The sequence below is a fragment of the Phacochoerus africanus genome, chromosome 7 (genome assembly GCF_016906955.1).
Source record: "Phacochoerus africanus isolate WHEZ1 chromosome 7, ROS_Pafr_v1, whole genome shotgun sequence".
NCBI classification, from domain to species: domain Eukaryota; kingdom Metazoa; phylum Chordata; class Mammalia; order Artiodactyla; family Suidae; genus Phacochoerus; species Phacochoerus africanus.
The window spans coordinates 105,287,770-105,308,256 of NC_062550.1; the positions used below are offsets into that span (position 1 = coordinate 105,287,770).

The 20,487-nt window shown below is 38.3% G+C and overlaps 1 protein-coding gene across 6 annotated transcripts in view; it reads left to right on the forward strand.

The window, feature by feature from the left end:
- Positions 1-20,487, forward strand: part of PPP1R12A (protein phosphatase 1 regulatory subunit 12A) — a 150,358-nt gene that overhangs the window by 80,153 nt on the left and 49,718 nt on the right. For all 6 annotated transcript variants that reach the window (XM_047788363.1, XM_047788366.1, XM_047788365.1 and 3 more), the window contains exons 4-9: positions 174-333; positions 4,368-4,512; positions 11,647-11,721; positions 12,637-12,725; positions 12,891-13,048; positions 19,963-20,087. In XM_047788363.1, coding sequence (XP_047644319.1) covers positions 174-333; positions 4,368-4,512; positions 11,647-11,721; positions 12,637-12,725; positions 12,891-13,048; positions 19,963-20,087 — 752 coding nt within the window. The remainder of the gene's footprint in view (positions 1-173; positions 334-4,367; positions 4,513-11,646; positions 11,722-12,636; positions 12,726-12,890; positions 13,049-19,962; positions 20,088-20,487) is intronic.

Here is a 20,487-nt window from a genome sequence, read left to right on the forward strand (position 1 = left end):
CCCAGCCTGGGATCCTCCATATGCCACGGAAGCGGCCCAAGAAATAGCAAAAAGACCAAAAAAAAAAAATGTATATATATAATTTCACTTTTATTTCCATTTAAACTTGAAATATTTCTGAAGAAAAACATTTTCTATAAAGAAAAAAATAAAAATTATTTTAATTTTATCAGGGGTTGATATAGAAGCAGCTCGAAAGGAAGAAGAGCGAATAATGCTTAGAGATGCAAGACAGTGGCTGAATAGCGGCCACATAAACGACGTCCGGCACGCGAAATCTGGAGGCACAGCACTTCACGTCGCAGCTGCTAAAGGCTATACTGAAGTTTTAAAGTAAGTGTTGCTTCTCACAGTTGTTTTTTTGCTCTGGTTTGTTTTCTTTATGTCATTTTTCCTTTTCTTAAGATACCTGCAAACGTTTTGAAACAGCTTATGAAAGTAAATGTCCTTGGAACAAAGCTCCTTTATGTCACAATAAATTTGTGTTTTGGTTTTTATTTATGCAATGCAAAAGTGTTGACAATTACAGGGAAAAAATAATTCAGTTCATAACTTTTGTTATATGTATGTGAAAACAAGACTGACTGACTCTCAGCAGAATCTATAGCACCCTTTATGCTGCCTTTGTTCCATTTGAGCTTCTAACATCAATCTGTTCTCCTTATTCCCTCTCCTCAGTAAAAACAGTGAAGAAGTTGTAAGTGGGTCAGTTATTCCAAGTCTCCTCCTGTTTTAATCCCTATCACTTCAATAACTTAAGCCTGCTTCTAGAATAGCACAGTTAACTTTTAATTAGTTTCCTTGTATACCATTAAGTGGGTTATGAAATGAACCTAGTTGCCAATAGCATTAAAAAAAAAAAGAATTAAAAATATCAGTTTTGCATATGGTAAAGGTAAACATTGTTTCTTAAAATTCTTATTTCTGTAAATGTATATATGAGTACTAGATTGCACTATAAAATAGATTTCTAAACTGCTTTCAAGCAGTTTTGTAGTTCAGTTCCAGACGCGTAAAATCCTTTGTTAAAATTCTCAGCAGGGATTGGAATGAAGTTTAAACTTCTCAGCTTAGCACCTAAGACCATTAGTCATCTGGCCATTCATTGGTTCCTCTCTCAACCTAAGCTGCTACCATTGCTCCTCAGGCATGCATTATTCCAGCTCTATATATTAGCTTGAAGTTTTGGCTTGATGTCTTAATGCCTATTCTTTTTTTTTCTTTTTTTTTTTTTTTTTGTATATTTTAGGGTTGCTCCTGCGGCATATGGAGGTTCCCAGGCTAGGGGTCTAATGAGAGCTGTAGCTGCCGGCCTTCACCAGAGCCACAGCAATGCGAGATCCAAGCAGCGTCTGTGACCTACACCACAGCTCACAGCAGCACTGGATCCTTAACCCACTGAGCGAGGCCAGGGATCGAACCCGCAACCTCATTTTTCCTAGTTGGGTTTGTTAACCACTGAGCCACGACGGGAACTCTTTAATGCCTATTCTTATTTCTGTCTAGATGTCTTCATTCACTGTCTCTTCAGCTTGGCAAATTCCTTCTGATCCTTTAACTCTATTCAAGGCTCTTAAATTAAACCTATGGGGGGGGGGAAATAACCTCAGCCTCATTCATAACTATTGCAGATAAAGCTACAATGAATTATAATTTTCCATTTATCATATTGGCAAAGATCAAAATGTTCGTCATATGGTTGGCACGGTTGAGGAAAGGCACTCTTACCGGTTGGTGGAAGTACAAATGACTATCCAGCAAATTTTATCAAAATTAACAGTTATTCTTTGGCTTAGCAGCACAACCTCTAGGAATTTTTTTTTTTTCAGATATTCTCCCTCACACAGGAAATAAGTAATGTGCTGAGAAGCAGTTTTGTCTATAGTAGGAGAATGGTTGAATAAATTATAATACATCCTTTCATTGGAATATTCTGTAGTGATTAAAACACTACATATAGATATGGGAAAAGGACTAGGATGGGTTATTAAGTGTCAAACCAAAAACAGATCTGTGCCTCATTAGTGTTTATCTTTCAAAAATTTAAATTGTATTTGCTTATTTCTGCATAAAGACATCTTTATAAGGATCTGATCTAAAGCAGTAGTATGGTTATCTGTCGGGAGGGGAAACTGGCTGATGATCAGCCGTTATTCTGTAACTGATCAGTCACTTAATTCTTTTTTTTTTTTTTTTTTTGGTGACGTATGGAGGTTCCCAAGCTAGGGGTCGAGTCGGAGCTACAGCTGCCACCCTATGCCACAGCCACAGCAACACAGGATCCGAACCACATCTGCAACCTACACCACAGCTCACAGCAACACTGGATCCCTGACCCACTGGGAGAGGTCAGGGATTGAACTCTCATCCTCATGGATACTAGTCAGTTTCGTTTCCACTGCACCACAACGAGAACTCCTCTTTTTTATTTTTGAAACTGTTGAAGGTATTACTTAGGAAAGAAGATATTAAATCAGAAATAATTGGAAGAGATTGATTTCAAATGTAGCATTCTCCCCACTTAGCCTCTCCCCCTAAACACACACAGCCCCTTGCAGTTGATCTTTATGCTTTTCAGCTCTGTACTCCTATTATAGCTTCATCATAAAACCTATCTTGAGGATTGATTGTTGTTTTACTTGACTTTTTTTTCCATTAGAAGTTCCTTGAGTACAATAAATACTGTCTTTTTTTTTAGTATCCTTGCATAGGAGAGCCTTATGTTTGTGGGGGGGGGAATGTGTCTACCTTTCTCTTCACACAGATTCCCAAGTACTTATACTTTTATATCACTCGGGATTTTAACATTATCATGGTTCATATTTCCTAATGGTATATTTTATTAACTTAGATTCCAGTATTCTCTTCAGTTAATAAAGTATTTGACGATGTAAACTTTAATGACCCTTTTTTTTTTTTTTTTAAGGGCTGCACCTGCAGCATATGGAAGTTCTCAGGCTAGGGGTTGAATCGGAGCTACAGCTGCCAGCATACACTGCAGCCACAGCAAAGCAGGATCCGAGTTGCATCTGTGACTCATACCTCACCTCATGTCAATGCCAGATCGGGGATCAAACCTGCCTCCTCAAGTTGGGTTCCTTACTGCCAAGCCATAACGGAAACTCCCAACCTTATTTATTTTTTTTTAGCTGAAATCTCTGGAATTATATCTGTTAGCTTGTTTTTCAGATCAGTGGCTCTTAAATATAGGTCTGCAAGCAGGTGACAAGCTGTGAAATGAGATCATATGAAGAACTTCCTGAAATGCTGATTGATGGGAACCATCTCCCAAAACTGTTTAATTTAGTGAGACTTGGGTGGCACCGGGGAATCTGTTTTTTTTTAAACAAGTTCTTCAGATGGAGCCAGAATTCGAACATTTTCTTTAGGCATTGTTAGGAAGCAAGGGATCAGTTCTTGAAACATAAGTAAATGGTTAAGTATTAGCTATCACTACCACCTCCTGTAGGTAAAAGAAGCCCCTTCTCAAGGTCAGCATCTTGGAAAGTAAGGTAAAGGTTAATCAGACTTGAGTTGTAAAGTATTCAGTGTTCTCCTTTGTGTGTGGGGCTGTGCTGTGTGCCACTTGTAGACCCTTCTTTACTCTGTCAGCTTCATTTCTCAATACAATAAAGATCGATGGCCGTGTACAACTAGAAGCGCATACTAACGTTCCTGTAGCTCTTTGCATTGTATTCAAATGTATTCCTGTTTTCTAGCTTTGTGATGAGAATATCTGCTTTCTACTGCTGCAGAAAAGTAGATTCCACCCCTTGGAATATTTCTTTTGCGTTGCTTTGTTCCTAACAGTCAGATTATCATTTCCCTGTGAAAATTTCCAGTGGTAGCTCATGAAGGTTCACGAAGGCTTTCACAGACCAGTTCCTTAACTGCAAAGAAGCAAAGACAGTACGAATAAGTTTGTTTGACCTATGGTATATTTTTAGAATACAATCAGCCTGAGATAATATATCATACCAACACCTGAAGACACTCGCTACAAGAAATCACTTTAACATACAGATTGATCCAGTTGCTTTTAAAAATTGTGACCTTGGCTATGAAAGTTTCAGTGGAGACATATTAACAAGAGTTAATTAGTATCATACCAAACCATAAGACTCATATTATTAGGAATTAATTAACTGAATGCATTATTAAGGCAGTAACTCAAGCTCCTCTATGTCATTGTTTTCTGAGAATTATTTTCTTTTGCCTAAGTTAATTCCTTGAGGGGAGGATGGATTTTTGAACTACGAAAAGAAATACATTGCAGATTTTTCTTAACTTGCATGAGATAAAGCTTTTGATGATGATGACTTATTCCTAGATTTTAACGATTATCTAATTCACTATAATTTCTTTAGACTTTTAATACAGGCAGGCTATGATGTTAATATTAAAGATTATGATGGCTGGACACCTCTTCATGCTGCAGCTCACTGGGGTAAAGAAGAAGCCTGTCGGATTTTAGTGGACAATCTGTGTGACATGGAGATGGTCAACAAAGTGGTAGGCCTTTTAAGTGTATTTAAACATTTTAACTTTTAGAAATAAAGTTTTAGTCTAAAGATGTTATGAGAATATAAATTATATAATTGTCTTAAGTTTTATTAACTACAGGACAACACTGTATCATTCATTTTAGGTCTTTTCATCTACTTCTGAGGTGGTTTGTCCTTGTTTGGCAAAGAAAAAAAGTTTTCCTCTTTGAGTAGTCATATGACCACGTGTAGTGATTTGGGTGCTTCTGTTGAGTCTTGGAAATTCATACATTGAGAAAATGTTGCATTGGTGCGAATGTTTTCTCCCTCCTATTTATTGAGTTGAAACCCATGTTCAAGTGTTTCCTTTTAGCTGATAGTCTTGTTTGCTTGCTTGTAGTGGTTTTTTAGGCGCCATGGATAGTGCAGTCTTGGAGCCTGTGAGAATAGTAAAAACCATCAAGTTTTATGCCAAGTAAGGTCCCCGAGATGCAGCGCTTAGTCTCCTCATTTTGGAGATGGGAAAACTGTTTAGAGAGGTAAATTACTTACTAATATCGCCCAGTTAGGTCGAGGGAAGCAGCGAGTGAATGTCGTAAAAGTGGTTTTCACAAAATCGTGACTAGATTCAGGTTGTCAAATTCCTTGTTAGATTAGGTTTTTCTTCTCTGTTTGCACGTACCATCTCTCAGGTGCTAGTATCACCAGTATTCCCTAGATCCCTCCCACTCCATGTTGGTAGATGAGAGAGCTGTCTACCAAAAGTTGCAGAGCTCAAGGCATGTCTCCTCTAGTGAGCTTAAGTACTTTTAAAGTCCATAGAGATACCTTACATGTTGCATTTCTTATGATAGTAGAGATTACTTAGCAGGGGTTCCTGAAATGATCTCATCTTCATTGAAATGAGGCCATCCGATTACTGTGGATGTTGCTGCTGGTTCTCTGGAGAAGGGAATCTGGAAAAGGAGAGCAGATATGATACATACTTGAGATTTGCCCGTCGGGGTGTGGTTGGAGTTTGAGGGTGGCAGTGTAGGTTCATGTCCTAGTTGCTGACATAAAAAGAGAAAGAAGCTCTCTCAATTCCTTGGCTCTTTCTGGAGTATTTAATGTATGTATTTACAAATCTATTTTATGTAAGAAATACACAGGCAAGAAAATCATAGGAAGTTGTGAAAATACTCAGGAAGTCAAGATAAAAAATGTTTGCGAATGATCCATTTGTAAGTATAGGTTTGCTCTTATATGTAAGTACAAAAGTCTTCGATCTAAATTTTTAATCAAAGCTTTTGATAATTTGTTTTCTGTCAGTTTTTTTATTAGGACACTATTCTATTTGTAATCATTATTAGAAGATACATGTTGATAACTGTTTAATTTTATGTAAAAGTCCAGCTACTTTTAGCTTAATTCATCATTCCTCTCCTTACATGTAGAAACACTCCCAGAAGTTCGAATTTTTCTAAAGAAATTAGTGCATGCTTGTTAACTTCTGATCTTTGTTCTGCATTCCTCTCTTCTCAAATTGCCCCCTAAAGACTGCTTGTCTGCTGACAAGGGCTGGGCAGTGTTGATTAGTTTATTCAGTGTTAGTGGCTTCCAAATAAGGACCAGAAGAGAGCTTTTTTTTTTTTTGGTCTTTTTAGGGCCACACTCGCAGCATATGGAGGTTCCCAGGCTAGGGGTCCAATCGGAGCTGTTGCCAGTGGCATACACCACAGCCACAGCAACATAGAATCTGAGCCAAGTCTGCAATCTACACCACAGCTCACAGCAATGCCAGATCCTTAACCCACTGAGCGAGGCCAGGGATCGAACTTGCAGCCCCATGGTTCCTGGTCACATTTGTTTCTGCTGTGCCACGATGGGAACTGGGAACTCTGAGAGAAGCTTGTTAATTGGAGTGGTTTCCCACACATTTATATCACTTCCTAAATTAAATATACTATGTTATGCTAATGGAATATACAGAATACATAGTATGAATGAGAAAAAGTTAATCTTTCATCTGCTCTAATTATCTGATTCCTATGCCATTTATCATAATTGTGCTTTAATAGACTACATATAAAATTATTCTGCTCTCCTTTTGTTTCTATATTACTATAGTAGCAATTCCCTGTATTGCCCTAAATTTTAATGTTATCCCCTCATTTTGTTATTTCACTGCATGTTTATATCGTCTTAAAAGACTTGTGCCTTACCGTATCGTTTTGTACTTGTTTTCACATATAGTATCTACTGTTTTCTTTTTAGCAGTCTCATAGATGAAGTTATCTGAGTTTTTCAGGTTCAGGAATATGATCAGAGAAGTCAGGTGATTCCCATTAAGCCCTAATAAATGTTTCTTTTTAATCAGCTAAGTTCCACTGAAAAAGTTTTTTAGTTTTTTATTTCTTTTTTGTTTTTCCCCAGATATTAACTCAGAAGTTTGTAAAGACATGATTTTAAAATTTTTATGGGAATATTGTTTTTCTTGAAGTTGCCTTATGGCTCTGGGTACTGCTGCTGTGATGGGGGTTCAGTCCCTGGCCTTGGAAGTCATGATTTTAAAGACATCTTTTAATAGTGAGAAGTTGTGTAATGTGTATAGAATTTTATTTTATTTTGTCTTTTGTCTTTTTAGGAGAGCACCTGTGGCATTTGGAGGTTCCCAGGCTAGGCCTAGAATCAGAGCTGAAGCCGCTGGCCTACACCACAGCAACGCCAGGTCCAAGCCAAGCTTATGGCAACACTGGATCCTTAACCCACTGAGTGAGGCCAGGGATCGAACCTATGTCCTCATTGATGCAAGTCAGATGTGTTTTCTGCCAAACCATGACAGGAACTCCTATAGCATTTTAAAAGGCCCTTGTTCCATAAATAAACACAAATACAAGGGGTTTTTTGTTTGTTGGTTTGTTTGGGAGGAGAGGTATTTGGGGGGACTGGGGTTTGAGAACTATATTCTATGGTAATGGAAGATATTTTTATAAAACTTTTAATTTCATAATTTGCTTATGTGAGTTAGACCGTCTCTGAGTTAAGACTGTCTCAGTTGTCATTGGCTACATTTTAAAATAATATGTCCTGCTTCATGTTCAATTTAGACAAATTAGTTTTACTTTTTAAGCCTGCCTATATGAATTTATCTTGTCATTTGATACCTTCTCCAGTTACTTAAAGGTTAAATATTTTTACTAAATTTCTTTTTAAAATGTCAAAGAAATACAGTTAAGGCACTTTCAGATAGTTTAGATGAATAGAAGTGTATGCTAGAAAATACAACAAGTCATATAAAAACCTTGACAGTCTTTCTTCATGAGTGGAGAAAATGTTCTAAAAACAAACATTTAGTGATTTTTATCTTATTTCTTTAACTTGTTTTCAAACTAAAACATTTGCTATAATCTTAATTCATTATTATAAATTATGTGATTCAGATTTTATATTGGAGGCTTTTTATTTTACTTCTCTAATTTATTAAAGTATTGTTTTACCAGAGTATACGCAAATATTGTCCCTTTAAAAATATTAAGGTATTTTTCCATTTGGAATTTTCTCTGAAGGCAGGACTGCAGTGATTAATAGACCACTTTTTAGCTGGATAGTTGAATAACAAAACTGCTTCTGCTGTTCATGGGCACAAGCTTTGGGGTTTTTTTTGTTGTTTTTCTCCTGATTCTGCCTGAGGTTATTCTTGTTTTATATGTAGACAGTCAGGGCCTGGATCCTCTTCCCACTTTTCATTCATTACCTGCAGGAGCTGGGCAGAGACCGCAATACTCAGAGCCTGGGCTTCCTCGTCTGTATGGTATAAACATAATACTGGTGTTTATCCTGATTCCTTGCCTGGTTGTCCCGAAGATGAAGCGAGATCGTACCTGCAGAAGCGGTTCGGTTAGAATAAGGGAGGAAGGGGGAGGCTATGAAGTTAGGTGTGAACCGTGGCTCTAGGGCGGCTCTGGCAGTATTTTCTGAAGATAGTTTTCTTGTCAGTAAGAGTTCTTATTTGCTTGTATCTTAGCATTGTGTCCTTCTCCGTTGTTTCTTGGCTGCTTTGAGTGACTCTGATTATATGCCCTGCTGTGTTTGTACCCCGTTTAGTGAAGCATAGTTGCCTTGTCGTAAAGAGTTAGACAGTGTTTCTAACTGGACAGTGCTTAGCTTCATAACTATGCTATAGATGTTTAAAGAACATGGGTAAGTCACTGAGTTAAGTTGATGGGTGTGCTTTTTTGAAATTAGAAACTTTCCTCTGTATGTAGCCTACATTTTATTCCAGTTTTTATTCTCTATCAGCTGCTGTTTGCAAAATAGATTCATTTATCAAGGGAAAAAAGTGAAAAGAAAGGTTAGCAAGGTCATCCAATTTCCTATTCTTAGAGGGGAAGTTTTCTTGATTACCGAAAATAATCCTTTTGTGTTTACCTGCTGCTAAATTCTTCATTATAATTCAACAAATGTTTCAAAGTATGACATTTCATTTATGAGAATAGTTAATGCTTTAATATTTAAAAAGAAGTCAGTGGGTTACTTGCACATGTTCTGGAACACAATTTGCTTAGAAGTGTGTAGCCTGGGTAACATTGCAGAACTAATTGTCAAAGAGAGTATAATAGAGCATAACAGGGGTTAGCATGTGTTACTGATCCAAAGGGCACCTTTGAGTTTTGAGCCAATTGTTTTGTTTCAGAGCCACTTACTCCTCAGGAATTTAGGAGTAAATGGCTCCTAAATTTACTTTTTTGGGTTTTGGTTTTTGTTTTTTTGTCTTTTTTGGGCTGCACCTGCGGCACATGGACGTTCCCAGGGTAGGGGTCAAATCGGAGCTGCAACTGCTGGCCTGAGCCACAGCCACATCAATGCCAGATCCGAGCCTCATCTGCAACCTGTACCACAGCTCACAGCAATGCCGGATCCTCAACCCACTGAACGAGGCCAGGGATCCAACCTGCCTCCGCACGGCTACTGGTCGGGTTCATCACTGCCGAGCCACGAGCCACGAGCCACCACGGGCCACGCCGGGAACGCCCAGGAATTTAGTTCTTAACATGTACTGCTCAGTTGGGGGAAAAAGGCTAAAATTTTTTTTTCGGACTGAGTAGGGAAGGCTTTCTACTGGGAAGACTTTGTAACAAGAAAAGGCAGGTATACAAGTGGTTTTGGATCTTGTAAATTTTAAATACACACATTTCCCTATCTTGATAAAAAGTGATATTTTATGTACTTTTGAGATATGTTCCATAGACTTGACTTTATAAACGGAAAGTGGAAAAATTGGCTCACATACTGGGTAGCTTATACTTATTTTTTTAGTGTTGAGAATTTTAACTCCTTTCAAGTAGATGCCACCATCCTAGTGTTGGTATAAATTGAGGGTTGTAGTTTTGTGTGTTTTTCAAGAAAGAATTTTTTTTTTTTTTTTTTTAGTTGTTGTTGTTGCTATTTCTTGGGCCGCTCCCGAGGCATATGGAGGTTCCCAGGCTAGGGGTTGAATCGGAGCTGTAGCCACCGGCCTACGCCAGAACCACAGCAACGCGGGATCCGAGCCGCGTCTGCAACCTACACCACAGCTCACGGCAATGCCGGATCGTTAACCCACTGAGCAAGGGCGGGGACCGAACCCGCAACCTCGTGGTTCCTAGTCGGATTCGTTAACCATTGCGCCACGACGGGAACTCCTCAAGAAAGAATTTGCGTGCTTTCAGAAGGCATTGTTATCCACCTATCTGACTTTTTGTGGATGTGGAACTCTGTTGTGAAAAAATTTGAATATCCGTTCAGAATGATATGTTTTTCTAGTTGAAAGAAGTTGAGGGTTTTTTTGTTTTTTCTGAAGAAGAATCATACACTGACAGACATTAAGGTAGAGTGTATTCTAAATAAAAAGCTTTTTGACATTCTGGAAACTTGTACCCAGTGGGGTTATTATAAGGACTAAGCTGGCCGCAGGAAAAATCCTTACTATGTTTGGTCAACAGCTCTTTGAAATTTTCTTTTCCACTATGAATAAAAATAAGTTGGAATCCCCACTGTAGCTCAGTGGTAATGAACCTGGCTCGTAACCATGAGGATGCAGGTTTGAACTCAGCCTTTATTCAGTGGGTTAAAGCATCCGGTGTTGCTGTGAGCTGTGGTGTAGATCACAGGTGCAGCTTGATCCCGCATTGCTGTGGTTGTGGTGTAGCCTGGCAGCTACAGCTCTGACTGGACCCCCAGCCTGGAAAGCTCCTGTGGTGCAGGCGCAGCCCTAAAATGAAAAATAAATAAATGAAAACAAACTGACAGTTCATCTGGACTAATTTTTTGAAACTAAGTCATATCTGTGGCTGGCTGAACTTTTAAGCAGTTTAGAAATATGTTTATTTTATTACCCTACTAAGAATTTAATTTTTCTGGAGGTAAAAAAGAAAGAAGGCCTCAAGGTTAAACTTGGAATTACCACATGACCCGGTAATTCCACTCATAGCTGTATACCCAAGAAAATTAAGAGATGTCCACACAAAAACGGGTACACAAATGTTCATAGCAGTATTATTCATTATTTACCAAAAAGCAGAAAGCAAAAGCAAATGTCCATCAGCTGATGAATAGATTAACAAAATGTGGTGCAGCGTGAAATTGAATGTTATTCAGCAATAAAAAAATATGAAGTAGTGACACATGCTGAACATGGAAGAACCCTGAAAACAATGTGCAGAGTGAAAGAAGCCTATGTGTTGTAGGACTGTATATTGTCTGATTCCATGTATGTGAAGTGTCTAGAGTAGCCCAGTCCGTAGTCAGAGTAGATCAGACTCTGGGAGGGGAGAATGGGGAAGCTGGGGAGGGATTGCTAATGGGTGTGTCCTTTTTTGGGGGGATGATGAAAAGTTCTAAAAAGGATCGTGGTGGTTATAAAGCTGAATATACTAAAAACCAGTGAACAGTGTACTTGAAACGGTGACTTGCATCACAGCTCAGTCAAGCTAAGCTAAAAACATAAAGGCAGATCTGTCAGCTGCTGCTCTCACACGGATTTCTCATACATCTTTAGGTCATAAGTATCATGTTTCATACCTGCAGTCAAACAGTGTTATCAGACTTACTTATACTCATACAGAATTATCAAAGGCATTTTATAATTGATGTGATTTGATTTTTTTTTAAATCATTACCAACCCTCCTATTTCCTGCGTAGGGCCAGACAGCCTTTGATGTCGCAGATGAAGACATTTTAGGATATTTGGAAGAGTTACAAAAGAAGCAAAATCTGGTATGTTTGATAACTGTCTAAAAATTGTCTGTATTAGCGAATTCTCTCAAAGCTTTGAATTTCAGACTGTCAAAAAAGTATTCTTGCGATGTTCTGTACTGTTTAAGTTATTCCTAGCAGTCAAACTCAGTGACAGTGAAAGAAAATAAAGAGGTAGTGAGGGTGTTTATTTTAGCCTTCTGTGTTGCTTATCCCCGTTTCTCCAGCCTCGCCTTCCCAAGATGAATATTTCTATAATGTATATGTTCTCAGTGATAAAATGTTACAATTTCACAAGAAAGTTTGCTTAGAAAGTGGAGAGAGACTCTGAAATCTCAGATCTCCAAAACAGCAGACCCTCAATAAGCACGGAATTGCGTAGCTAGGAGACAGATTTTTTTTTTCTTATTAATTTTATGGCCGCACCTGCAGGATATGGACGTCCCCTTGCCAGGGATCACATCAGAGCCACAGCTGTGGCGTAGGCTGCAGTTTTAACCTCCTGTGCTGGGCCATGGATTGAACCCCCACCTCTGCAGCTACCCCAGATGCTGCAGTTGGATTCGTAACCCACTGTGCCGTAGCGGGAACTCCAAGAAACAGATTTTTAGGTAAAATGTCATCTGACATCCTAATTGGTCAATAGACTTTGATTTTTCCAATAATCTAAAGTTGAAGGAATCTAAAAACCTCCCAGCTTAGTCCTTTGTGGATCTTTTAACTGACTGGTTCTTTTTATTCTTTATCCAAGCCCTTTTCTTTTTAGGTAAAATTTAGTCTGTAAGTTAATTTAGTAGTTTTTTTTTTTTGGGGGGGGGGGGTTCATTTTCATTTGGTGTTTGCAGAGTGACTTTGCTGTTACTTTGAATTCTGTATTTTCCTCATTAGTATTATTTTAATAATATTCTTATTTTTCTTTGCGTAACTTTTATGAAGCTCCATAGTGAGAAACGGGAGAAGAAATCTCCACTAATTGAATCAACAGCCAATATGGACAATAATCAGTCACAGAAAACCTTTAAAAAGTAAGTAAAATAATAAAACAGGCTTTGTTATTGTTATAAATGAGTTGGCCTGAAAACCACAGATAGGATTATTAGATTTTGCGGATCTGGAAAAATTAATGTGTTTAAAGTGTATTTTGACTTTTTGTGTTTATAATCATTTGAGGACTTTTTTTCCCTTCACAGCAAAGAGACATTGATTATTGAACCTGAGAAAAATGCATCCCGTATTGAATCTCTGGAACAAGAAAAAGTTGATGATGAAGAAGAAGGAAAGAAAGATGAATCTAGTTGCTCTAGTGAAGAAGATGAGGAAGATGATTCAGAATCAGAAGCTGAAACAGGTAAATTTTGAAGGATAAAGGGATTTTCAGAGAACTTTGATTAAATGTAAAGTAAGGTGAGGTCACGCTTTAATTTTGAAACTTTTTGGACTGATCCGTTGCTGCTAATAGCTGCCGAGCCGAGCCATAAGGTGTCCTTTGGGAGGTGTTAGATCTAAGTGTAGTTGTCATTTCATTGTTCTCTAATTACGTGGAGGCTCCTGATCACCACTGCATTTTCCTGACCTGTATGTTTAGGTTGAAAGAAGGTGAAGAGGACTCAGCGAGGCCTTGGGATGGTGCAGATAGGGTGTAAATGGGTTCCGAGCAATTGAGGAATGCTCTTTCTGCTTTCTGAGACCTGAAAGTACAGGAAACTGACTCCAATAGCATTTCAGATATTTCCTAAGTAATACAAAAGTTTTAGAAAGTTGGGCTGAGTCAGAAGTTTTCCTGTAGAGGTATGAGGAAATTGAAATTTTTCTTTCGATAAAATTAAAACATTATAGTTGTCTTCTTTAACCATTCGCCCTAGTCTGTTTCTCTGTCCTTTCTTCCCAAATCACTGTCATGAGTTTTTTCTTAATCTTATAGTCCAGTCTCTCTCTTCTTCTTTTTTTTTTTTTGGCTGCACTTGCAGCAAGTGGACGTTCCCAGGCCTGGGATCAAATTCACGTCACTCCAGCGCAGCGACGCAGGCCACTGCAGTGACAGAACTGGATCCTTGTTCCCTTGTGGTGTGCACCACAAGGGAACTCCTTTTTGTCCATTTTTATATTCTTACCTTACTTTCAGAAGTAATGTATGATAGGAGTCCCCACTGTGGCTCAATGAGTTCAGAATCTGACTGTAGCAGCTCATGTCACTGTGGAGGTGTGGGTTCAATCCCTGGCCCAGTGCAGTGGGTTAAAGGATCACATGTTGCCACAGGTGCATCATACTTCACAGCAGTGGTTCAGGTTCAGTCCCTGGCCCAGGAACTTCAACATGCTGCAAGTCTGGCCATTAAAAAAAAAAAAAGTAATATAGTAATGTATAGTAATTATAAGGTTTGTGTTTTTATTTTATACTCTAGGAGTTGTGCAACTTTTTTTTACTTAAAAGTTAAGGTTTGTTCATATCTATATCTTTATATATGTAGCTTATCCCTTTAGTTGCTGTATAGTGTTCATTAAATACATTGATGTTCCTTTGGATAAAAATTTACCTCATTCTCAATGTTTGGTTGTAAATAATGCTGCAACAGTCATTTTATAATTGCCTCCCTGGGTATATGTGCAAGAGATTCTCTAGCATATAACTTAAAAATTGGATTTTTGAATTGCATTTTCAATTTTCAAAGATGATGCCCAGTTGCTTTACACAGTCGTTGTAACTATATATTTTATTTTCCTTTTTATTATCAAATATATGGTTTCTGCATTTTTTTTCCCTCTGGCTTACATGTTTTTATAGATTTTGTTTACCGAATTGCTTTTATTCTGTACCAATTAATCACTCAAAACTTCCAAAGAATGTGAGATTCCAGTATTGCCGTTCTTGAGTCGTGTAGCCTGGCATTTTAATATAAATTTATTGGGAAAGTATTTCTTTTCCATGGAGAGTTTTATCAGTGAGAAACTGTCGCCATTACCACCATCCGTCTGGAGGCCCCTGGTGAGCACCCTGGAGCCCTGGAGTTACTCGGGGTCCCCGTATCTCCCCCAGACTCAACAGCGGCAGTTGTGCATCCGTTTATTTTCACTCACTCAGCAAAATGGTTTCTCTTAGAAAATGTGAGAAGCTAAAGTTCACTACATAAGCATGTCAGGGGATGTACGTAATCCTGTTTCCTATTAAAAATAGGATATTACTAAGCAGATGCAGCTCGCTTTACTGTCGGCGGATGTTAGTGGATTTCTTGGCGCGCACTAAAATCCTCCAGGTAGAGCACCTTGGGTGATACACAAGCGTTTTTGCAGTATGTAAACGGCTAGGTTCCAGTCCCTTCAGGAATCAGTTCTTTATTTATTGCTGTCACATTGCTGGTCAGGTAAGCCACATAGCTTTTGCCTCAATGAGACAGTAATATGAGTTAAATCGGAAGCTAGAGCAGCGAGTAGTCTGGAATATTGTAATTCGTTTGTGTAACATGCTAATTGAAATATTCTAATTATAAAAGTGAATTATATGAGAATTAGCACATTTAGTATTTAAGAACATGGGCTGATTGGCTTTCCCCTTGTGGCTCAGCAAGTTAAGGACCTGACATTGTCTCTCTGAGGATGCTGGTTCAATCCCTGGCCTCACGTGGGTTAAGGACCCAGTGTTGCTGTAAGCTGCAGCATAGGTCACAGATGTGGCTTGGATCCGTGCTCCCGTGGCTGTAGCACAAGCCTCAGCTGCGGCCTTGACTCACCCCCTAGGCTGGGAACTTCCATATGCCACAGGTGCAGCCCTAAAAAGAAAAGAAAAAAGGAAAAAAAAAAAAAAGAACATGGACTGATTGACTCATGCATGTAATTGTAGATGTGGATGAGTTAATCTCAGATTTCTCTATAAAATCAGGATAATAATACTTGCTTTATATGGATACCATGTTTAAATGTTAACTTTCATGTAGTAATTGTATAAAAATAAAGTTTAAATGCAGTGAATGTACATGCTTACCTAATAGCACTTCAGTTAAGTTTAAGTTCATTTGAAAAATGAAATGGTATCATTGAAACTGAAGTTGACTCGGATGGTTTTGCAAGTATTTAGAGTTAATTTTAGGTAGTTAATCTCCTCTCGGAGACATGCCTCAGCCCCCATTCCATAGTAAAATGTCATTACAAATCAGGCTCTTTGCAGGCGTGCGCCTGAGAGCCAGGGTTAGCACCCAGAACTTCCAACTCCTGTCTAGAGGTTTAGCTACCTCACAGAGACTTCTGAGGTTTCGTTTTCTGATTTTTTTCTTAATTGGTCCTTTCTGTACAAATCACTGTTCAGCATTTGGCACTAGGGAGCTATTAACCACAAAAAAGACTTGAGATTTAGGCCGGTCTTGCAGCTAACTAGCAAGTCGCCTGACTCTTTGGTTGGAACTTCCTCACTTGCAGAATGAGAAGACCTGGACCAGGTGAAGTGAATAGTTCTTTCCTCTCTTCTCTTCAGTACGATAAATATGAAAAGAACTAATTACCATCCAGTTGTATTGTATTAATTCCCGGTTTGGAGCTCGAAGTGTAGAAAGCACTCTGCTCCCTGTCTCAGTGAGCTAACTTTCAGTGTTCCTCGGAACCATTGTACCTGGTAATTTTGTTCTTCCTGTTGCTAGTAGCCACTTGTGCCAGGAAAATTTGACTCTTTGTCAAGAATGAATCCATGTCAGTGCTGTGTGGGTCCTTCTCTCACTCTCAATATCAGCAAGGCTTTATCACACCTTATTCTGTGTGGGTCTTTCTCTCTCACTCTTAAAATCAGCAAGGCTTTACATACATTATTTGGCAAAAACTTGAGAAAAGCAGCCATTTCCCTCTGGAGCTACCACTTGATTGGACAATTTCTAAACTGTACATTTTTTTGTAAGGGTATTTCTTTGGGAAACTATTTTATATTATGTAACTAATATAAAATTTAGTTTCATAAATTACTTACCAAACCATTTTTTATCAGTGTTCCTTCTTATAAATCGGGTGAAAATAGGAACTCAACTGGAAGTTTAATTTCCAGAGTTCCCACTGTGGCTCAGTGGGATGGTCAGTGCCTCTGCAGTGGCAGGAATGCACATTCAGTCCCTGGCCTGGCGTAGCTGTGGCCTGGGAACTCCATATGCCGTGGGACAGCTATAAACTTTAGAGGTAGTGAGAAAAGGGAAGCAGAGTGGTTTTTTTGTTTGTTCGTTTGTTTGTTTTTGCTTTTTAGGGCTACAGCTGTGGCATATGGAGATTCCCAGGCTCTAGGGGTCCAACCAAAGCTACAGCTTCTGGCCTCAGCCACAGCCACAGCCACAGCCACGCCAGATCCAAGCCACATCTGCGATCTTCTGTACAGCTGTGCTACAGCTCACGGCAACGCTGGATCCTTAACCCACTGAGCGAGGCCAGGGATCGAACCCGAAACCTCATGGTTCCTAGTCAGATTTGTTTCCGCTGTGCCACAACAGGAACTCCAAGGGAAAGAGTTTTGTTCTTTTTTTTTTCCCTTTTGGACTCCAAGTTTTCATTCTTCATTGAAATCAAAGGAATAAAAAGGACTTTGGTAATATTGATAATGTTTACTTAAGTTTGATGGTGGACATCTGGGGTTTGTTTCATTATTATTCTTAAATCAAGCATAAATGTTTGCATAGGTGCATATATATTCATGTATAGATTTCACTAATATAAAACAAATTTTTGAACATGGAGAAAATAAAATGAAAAGACATGTTGAACTTTAGTTTATTGTTTGTTTCTCCCACCAGACTGTAAGCTTTATTCAGTACTTTGCTCTTCCTATTGACTGATAAACCCCAGTGCTTAGGCCAGTACTTCAGGTATCAGACGCTTAATAAATATTCCTTAAATCACTCTTCCCAGTTAGATGATTGTTTTCCAGGAGGGCCGTTTGCTTAGAGTGTACATGATTTCTGCTTAACCGTGTTGAATAGGCTTGGCTTCTGTTGAATGAAAAGAAGGATTTAGCAATGAGAATAAAGTTTATTAGACTGAGTTTTGCTCATTCAGTTTGTTTGAAAAGCTATGGTTGGAGTTCCCTGGTGACTCTGTGGGTTAAGGATCTGGCATTGTCACTGCTGTGGCACAGGTTCAGTCCCTGGCTCTGGAACTTCTCATGCTATGGGCACAGCCAAAAAGAAAGAAAGAAAAGCTATGATTATAGTGATTTTTAAATGTGCCAGTTTGGCCTTTCCTTTGGTATAGTTTGAAATTATGTTTCCATCCTGTTAACATCTTATGAATATTTTCTTAGTCACAAATAGAACTGAATGAATCATTACAAATTCAGAACTGTTGGTTGGAAGTTTGTCCTTGCCCTAAAGATAAGACTATGTTAATGGAGTTCCCATCGAGGCTCAGCGGGAATGAATCTGACCAGCACCCATGAGGACGCAGGTTCGATCCCTGGCCTTGCTCTGTGGGTTAAAGATCCAGCGCTGCCTTGCAGCTCGGATCCCGTGTTGCCTTGGCTATGGCACAGGTGCAGCAGCTGCAGCTCCAATTCAGCCCGAGCCTGGGAACCACCATGTGTCCAGGGTGTGGCCCTAAAAAAGACAAAAAAAAAAAAAGAATATGTTAATGTTGTCTACTTATCAAGTATAACAGCATACAGTAATGATAACTTAAAGAGAAGGATTGCTTTGGAAAACTGACCTAAAGAAGGGAGAGGGGACTAGACATAGTTCCCAGTGCTATACAGCAGGATCTCATTGCTTATCCATTCCAAAGGCAGTAGTTTGCATCTATGAACTCCAGATTCCCAGTCCATCCCACTCCCTTGGCAATGACAAGTCTGTTTTCCAAGGAGCATGATAATGTGAGAAAAAAAAAATGCATACATGTATGTGTAACTGATTCACCTTGCTGTACAGTAGAAAATTGACAGCACACTGTAAAATAGCTATAATGGAAAAAATAAAAATCAGTAGTAATCTTCCCCAAAAAAAGCAAAAACAAAAAGAAGAAGGGAGAAGGGTAGTATAATGAAAATGGGTATCTCATAGGGCTTTAAAAGCAGTATGCTTCCTCCTGAAAGTATAGAAAGACACCTGTCCTTTCCCATTTTCCTTTCCCATTTTTGAAACCAAAGGAAAGTATTAACACTAGATAAAAATGGCATTTGACCATTTAAAAAGTGGTGAACTTTTCAAGCCCATTTATAAGTTAAAGATTTAAATTTATATATGACTGCTTTACTAAAAGCCAGTTTGATTTCCATGTTCAAATACAGTCTTTGAATTTTTTATCATCATACTTATTTTTCTAATCTTCCAAAAATCCTTTTCTAAGTGAGTGATTACTAGCTGGAAGTTGTCTTGGTACACTGTGAAAAGAGGTTTAACCTAATTCAGTTGATATTATGCTCGTGAAAACAGCCAAAGACTGGTGGGGAGAAGCCTTTAAAAAGAGATCAGCAGGAATCAAAACCAAAAGCAAGCCCTTAATCTTTACTTTGCCTTAAAAGAAGTGTAAGTTCTGAAACAGGAGAGAAAAGGAAAGTCTTTAAAACTATCAACACACTAGCTGGAAAGCACTGTCTGGAAAAGAAAAGGAAACAGGAAGGACGAAGAACGAACGGAGAACAGAATAAGGGGGAAGAGGAGGAAAGGAAACTAACACTCCGGCAGCACTGAGCCCCTGGCCAGGTTCCTTCAAGGAACACCGACAACAATAACTCCTTTTCTCGCTCTGTCATTGCTCTCGCTTTGGACCTTTTTCCGGGGTAATCACTTTGATTTAACTTTAGACTTTTTACAGCGGGGACAGAATCTCTTTGTGACATTTAAGCATACTGTTTGGTAGGAATATAAGTGGTTATTGACCAAAAAAAGGCACTTTTAGATTTCCTAGAATAAAGGGGATCTGTAAGGTTTAAGTAAGCAGTGTAAGTTATTTACTATACTAGCTCTTGCATATTTTGTCACATTGTGTTCAAGTTTTAAATATTAATTTCCATGTTTTTAATATCCGTAGTTCTAAAAATACACAAGCAACAGTTTGCTTGTGCTTTTTATTCTTGAAAGCTTCATTGTGCGTCATACTCTTATTTATATCATAAATACTGAGGTATTTCTTAGAAAGTCCTTGAAAAATTCACTTCTCTTGTTAAAAGGGATAATGATGGGAAAAGACTGAAGTAACAAAACCTTAAAGAAAAATACAATATAAAATACTATTTTCAATACCTTTGAAACTGAATTCATACAAAATTATGACTTCATTTCTTTTTTTTTTTCTTTTTTCTTTTTTTTAAAGATAAGACAAAACCCATGGCTCCTGTAACTAATGCCAATACTTCTAGTACACAAGCAGCTCCTGTAGCTGTTACAACACCTACTCTGTCGTCTGCTCAGGCAACACCTACATCACCTATTAAAAAGGTAAGCCAGAATTATGTTTGCTAAAAATCAACATATGCTGTGTAAGTACCATTTGGGTGAAAGCATTAAGATAGTTCTACATTTGTTTAAGCTTCTATGATAAGAGTATATTTTTCTTGCTTTTATTTTACTGAATTTCCTCTGAATCTATTACATTCTTTTTTAAAAGTACTTTTTGCAATTGATTTTAAAGTTGATCATTAGCAAAAATAGATAGTAGAAAGATAGGATTTTTCATGTGAAAACTAATTATTATAATAGTTTTATATTTCCATTGAACTTTTGACAGACAGGTTTATATCCTCTATTTCTGTTGAGTAAAGGTACATTTTGATGATTTCACATGTGGGTGAGGTAAGCATGAAATGTGCTGCAAGTCACTGAGAGAACTGGAACCTAG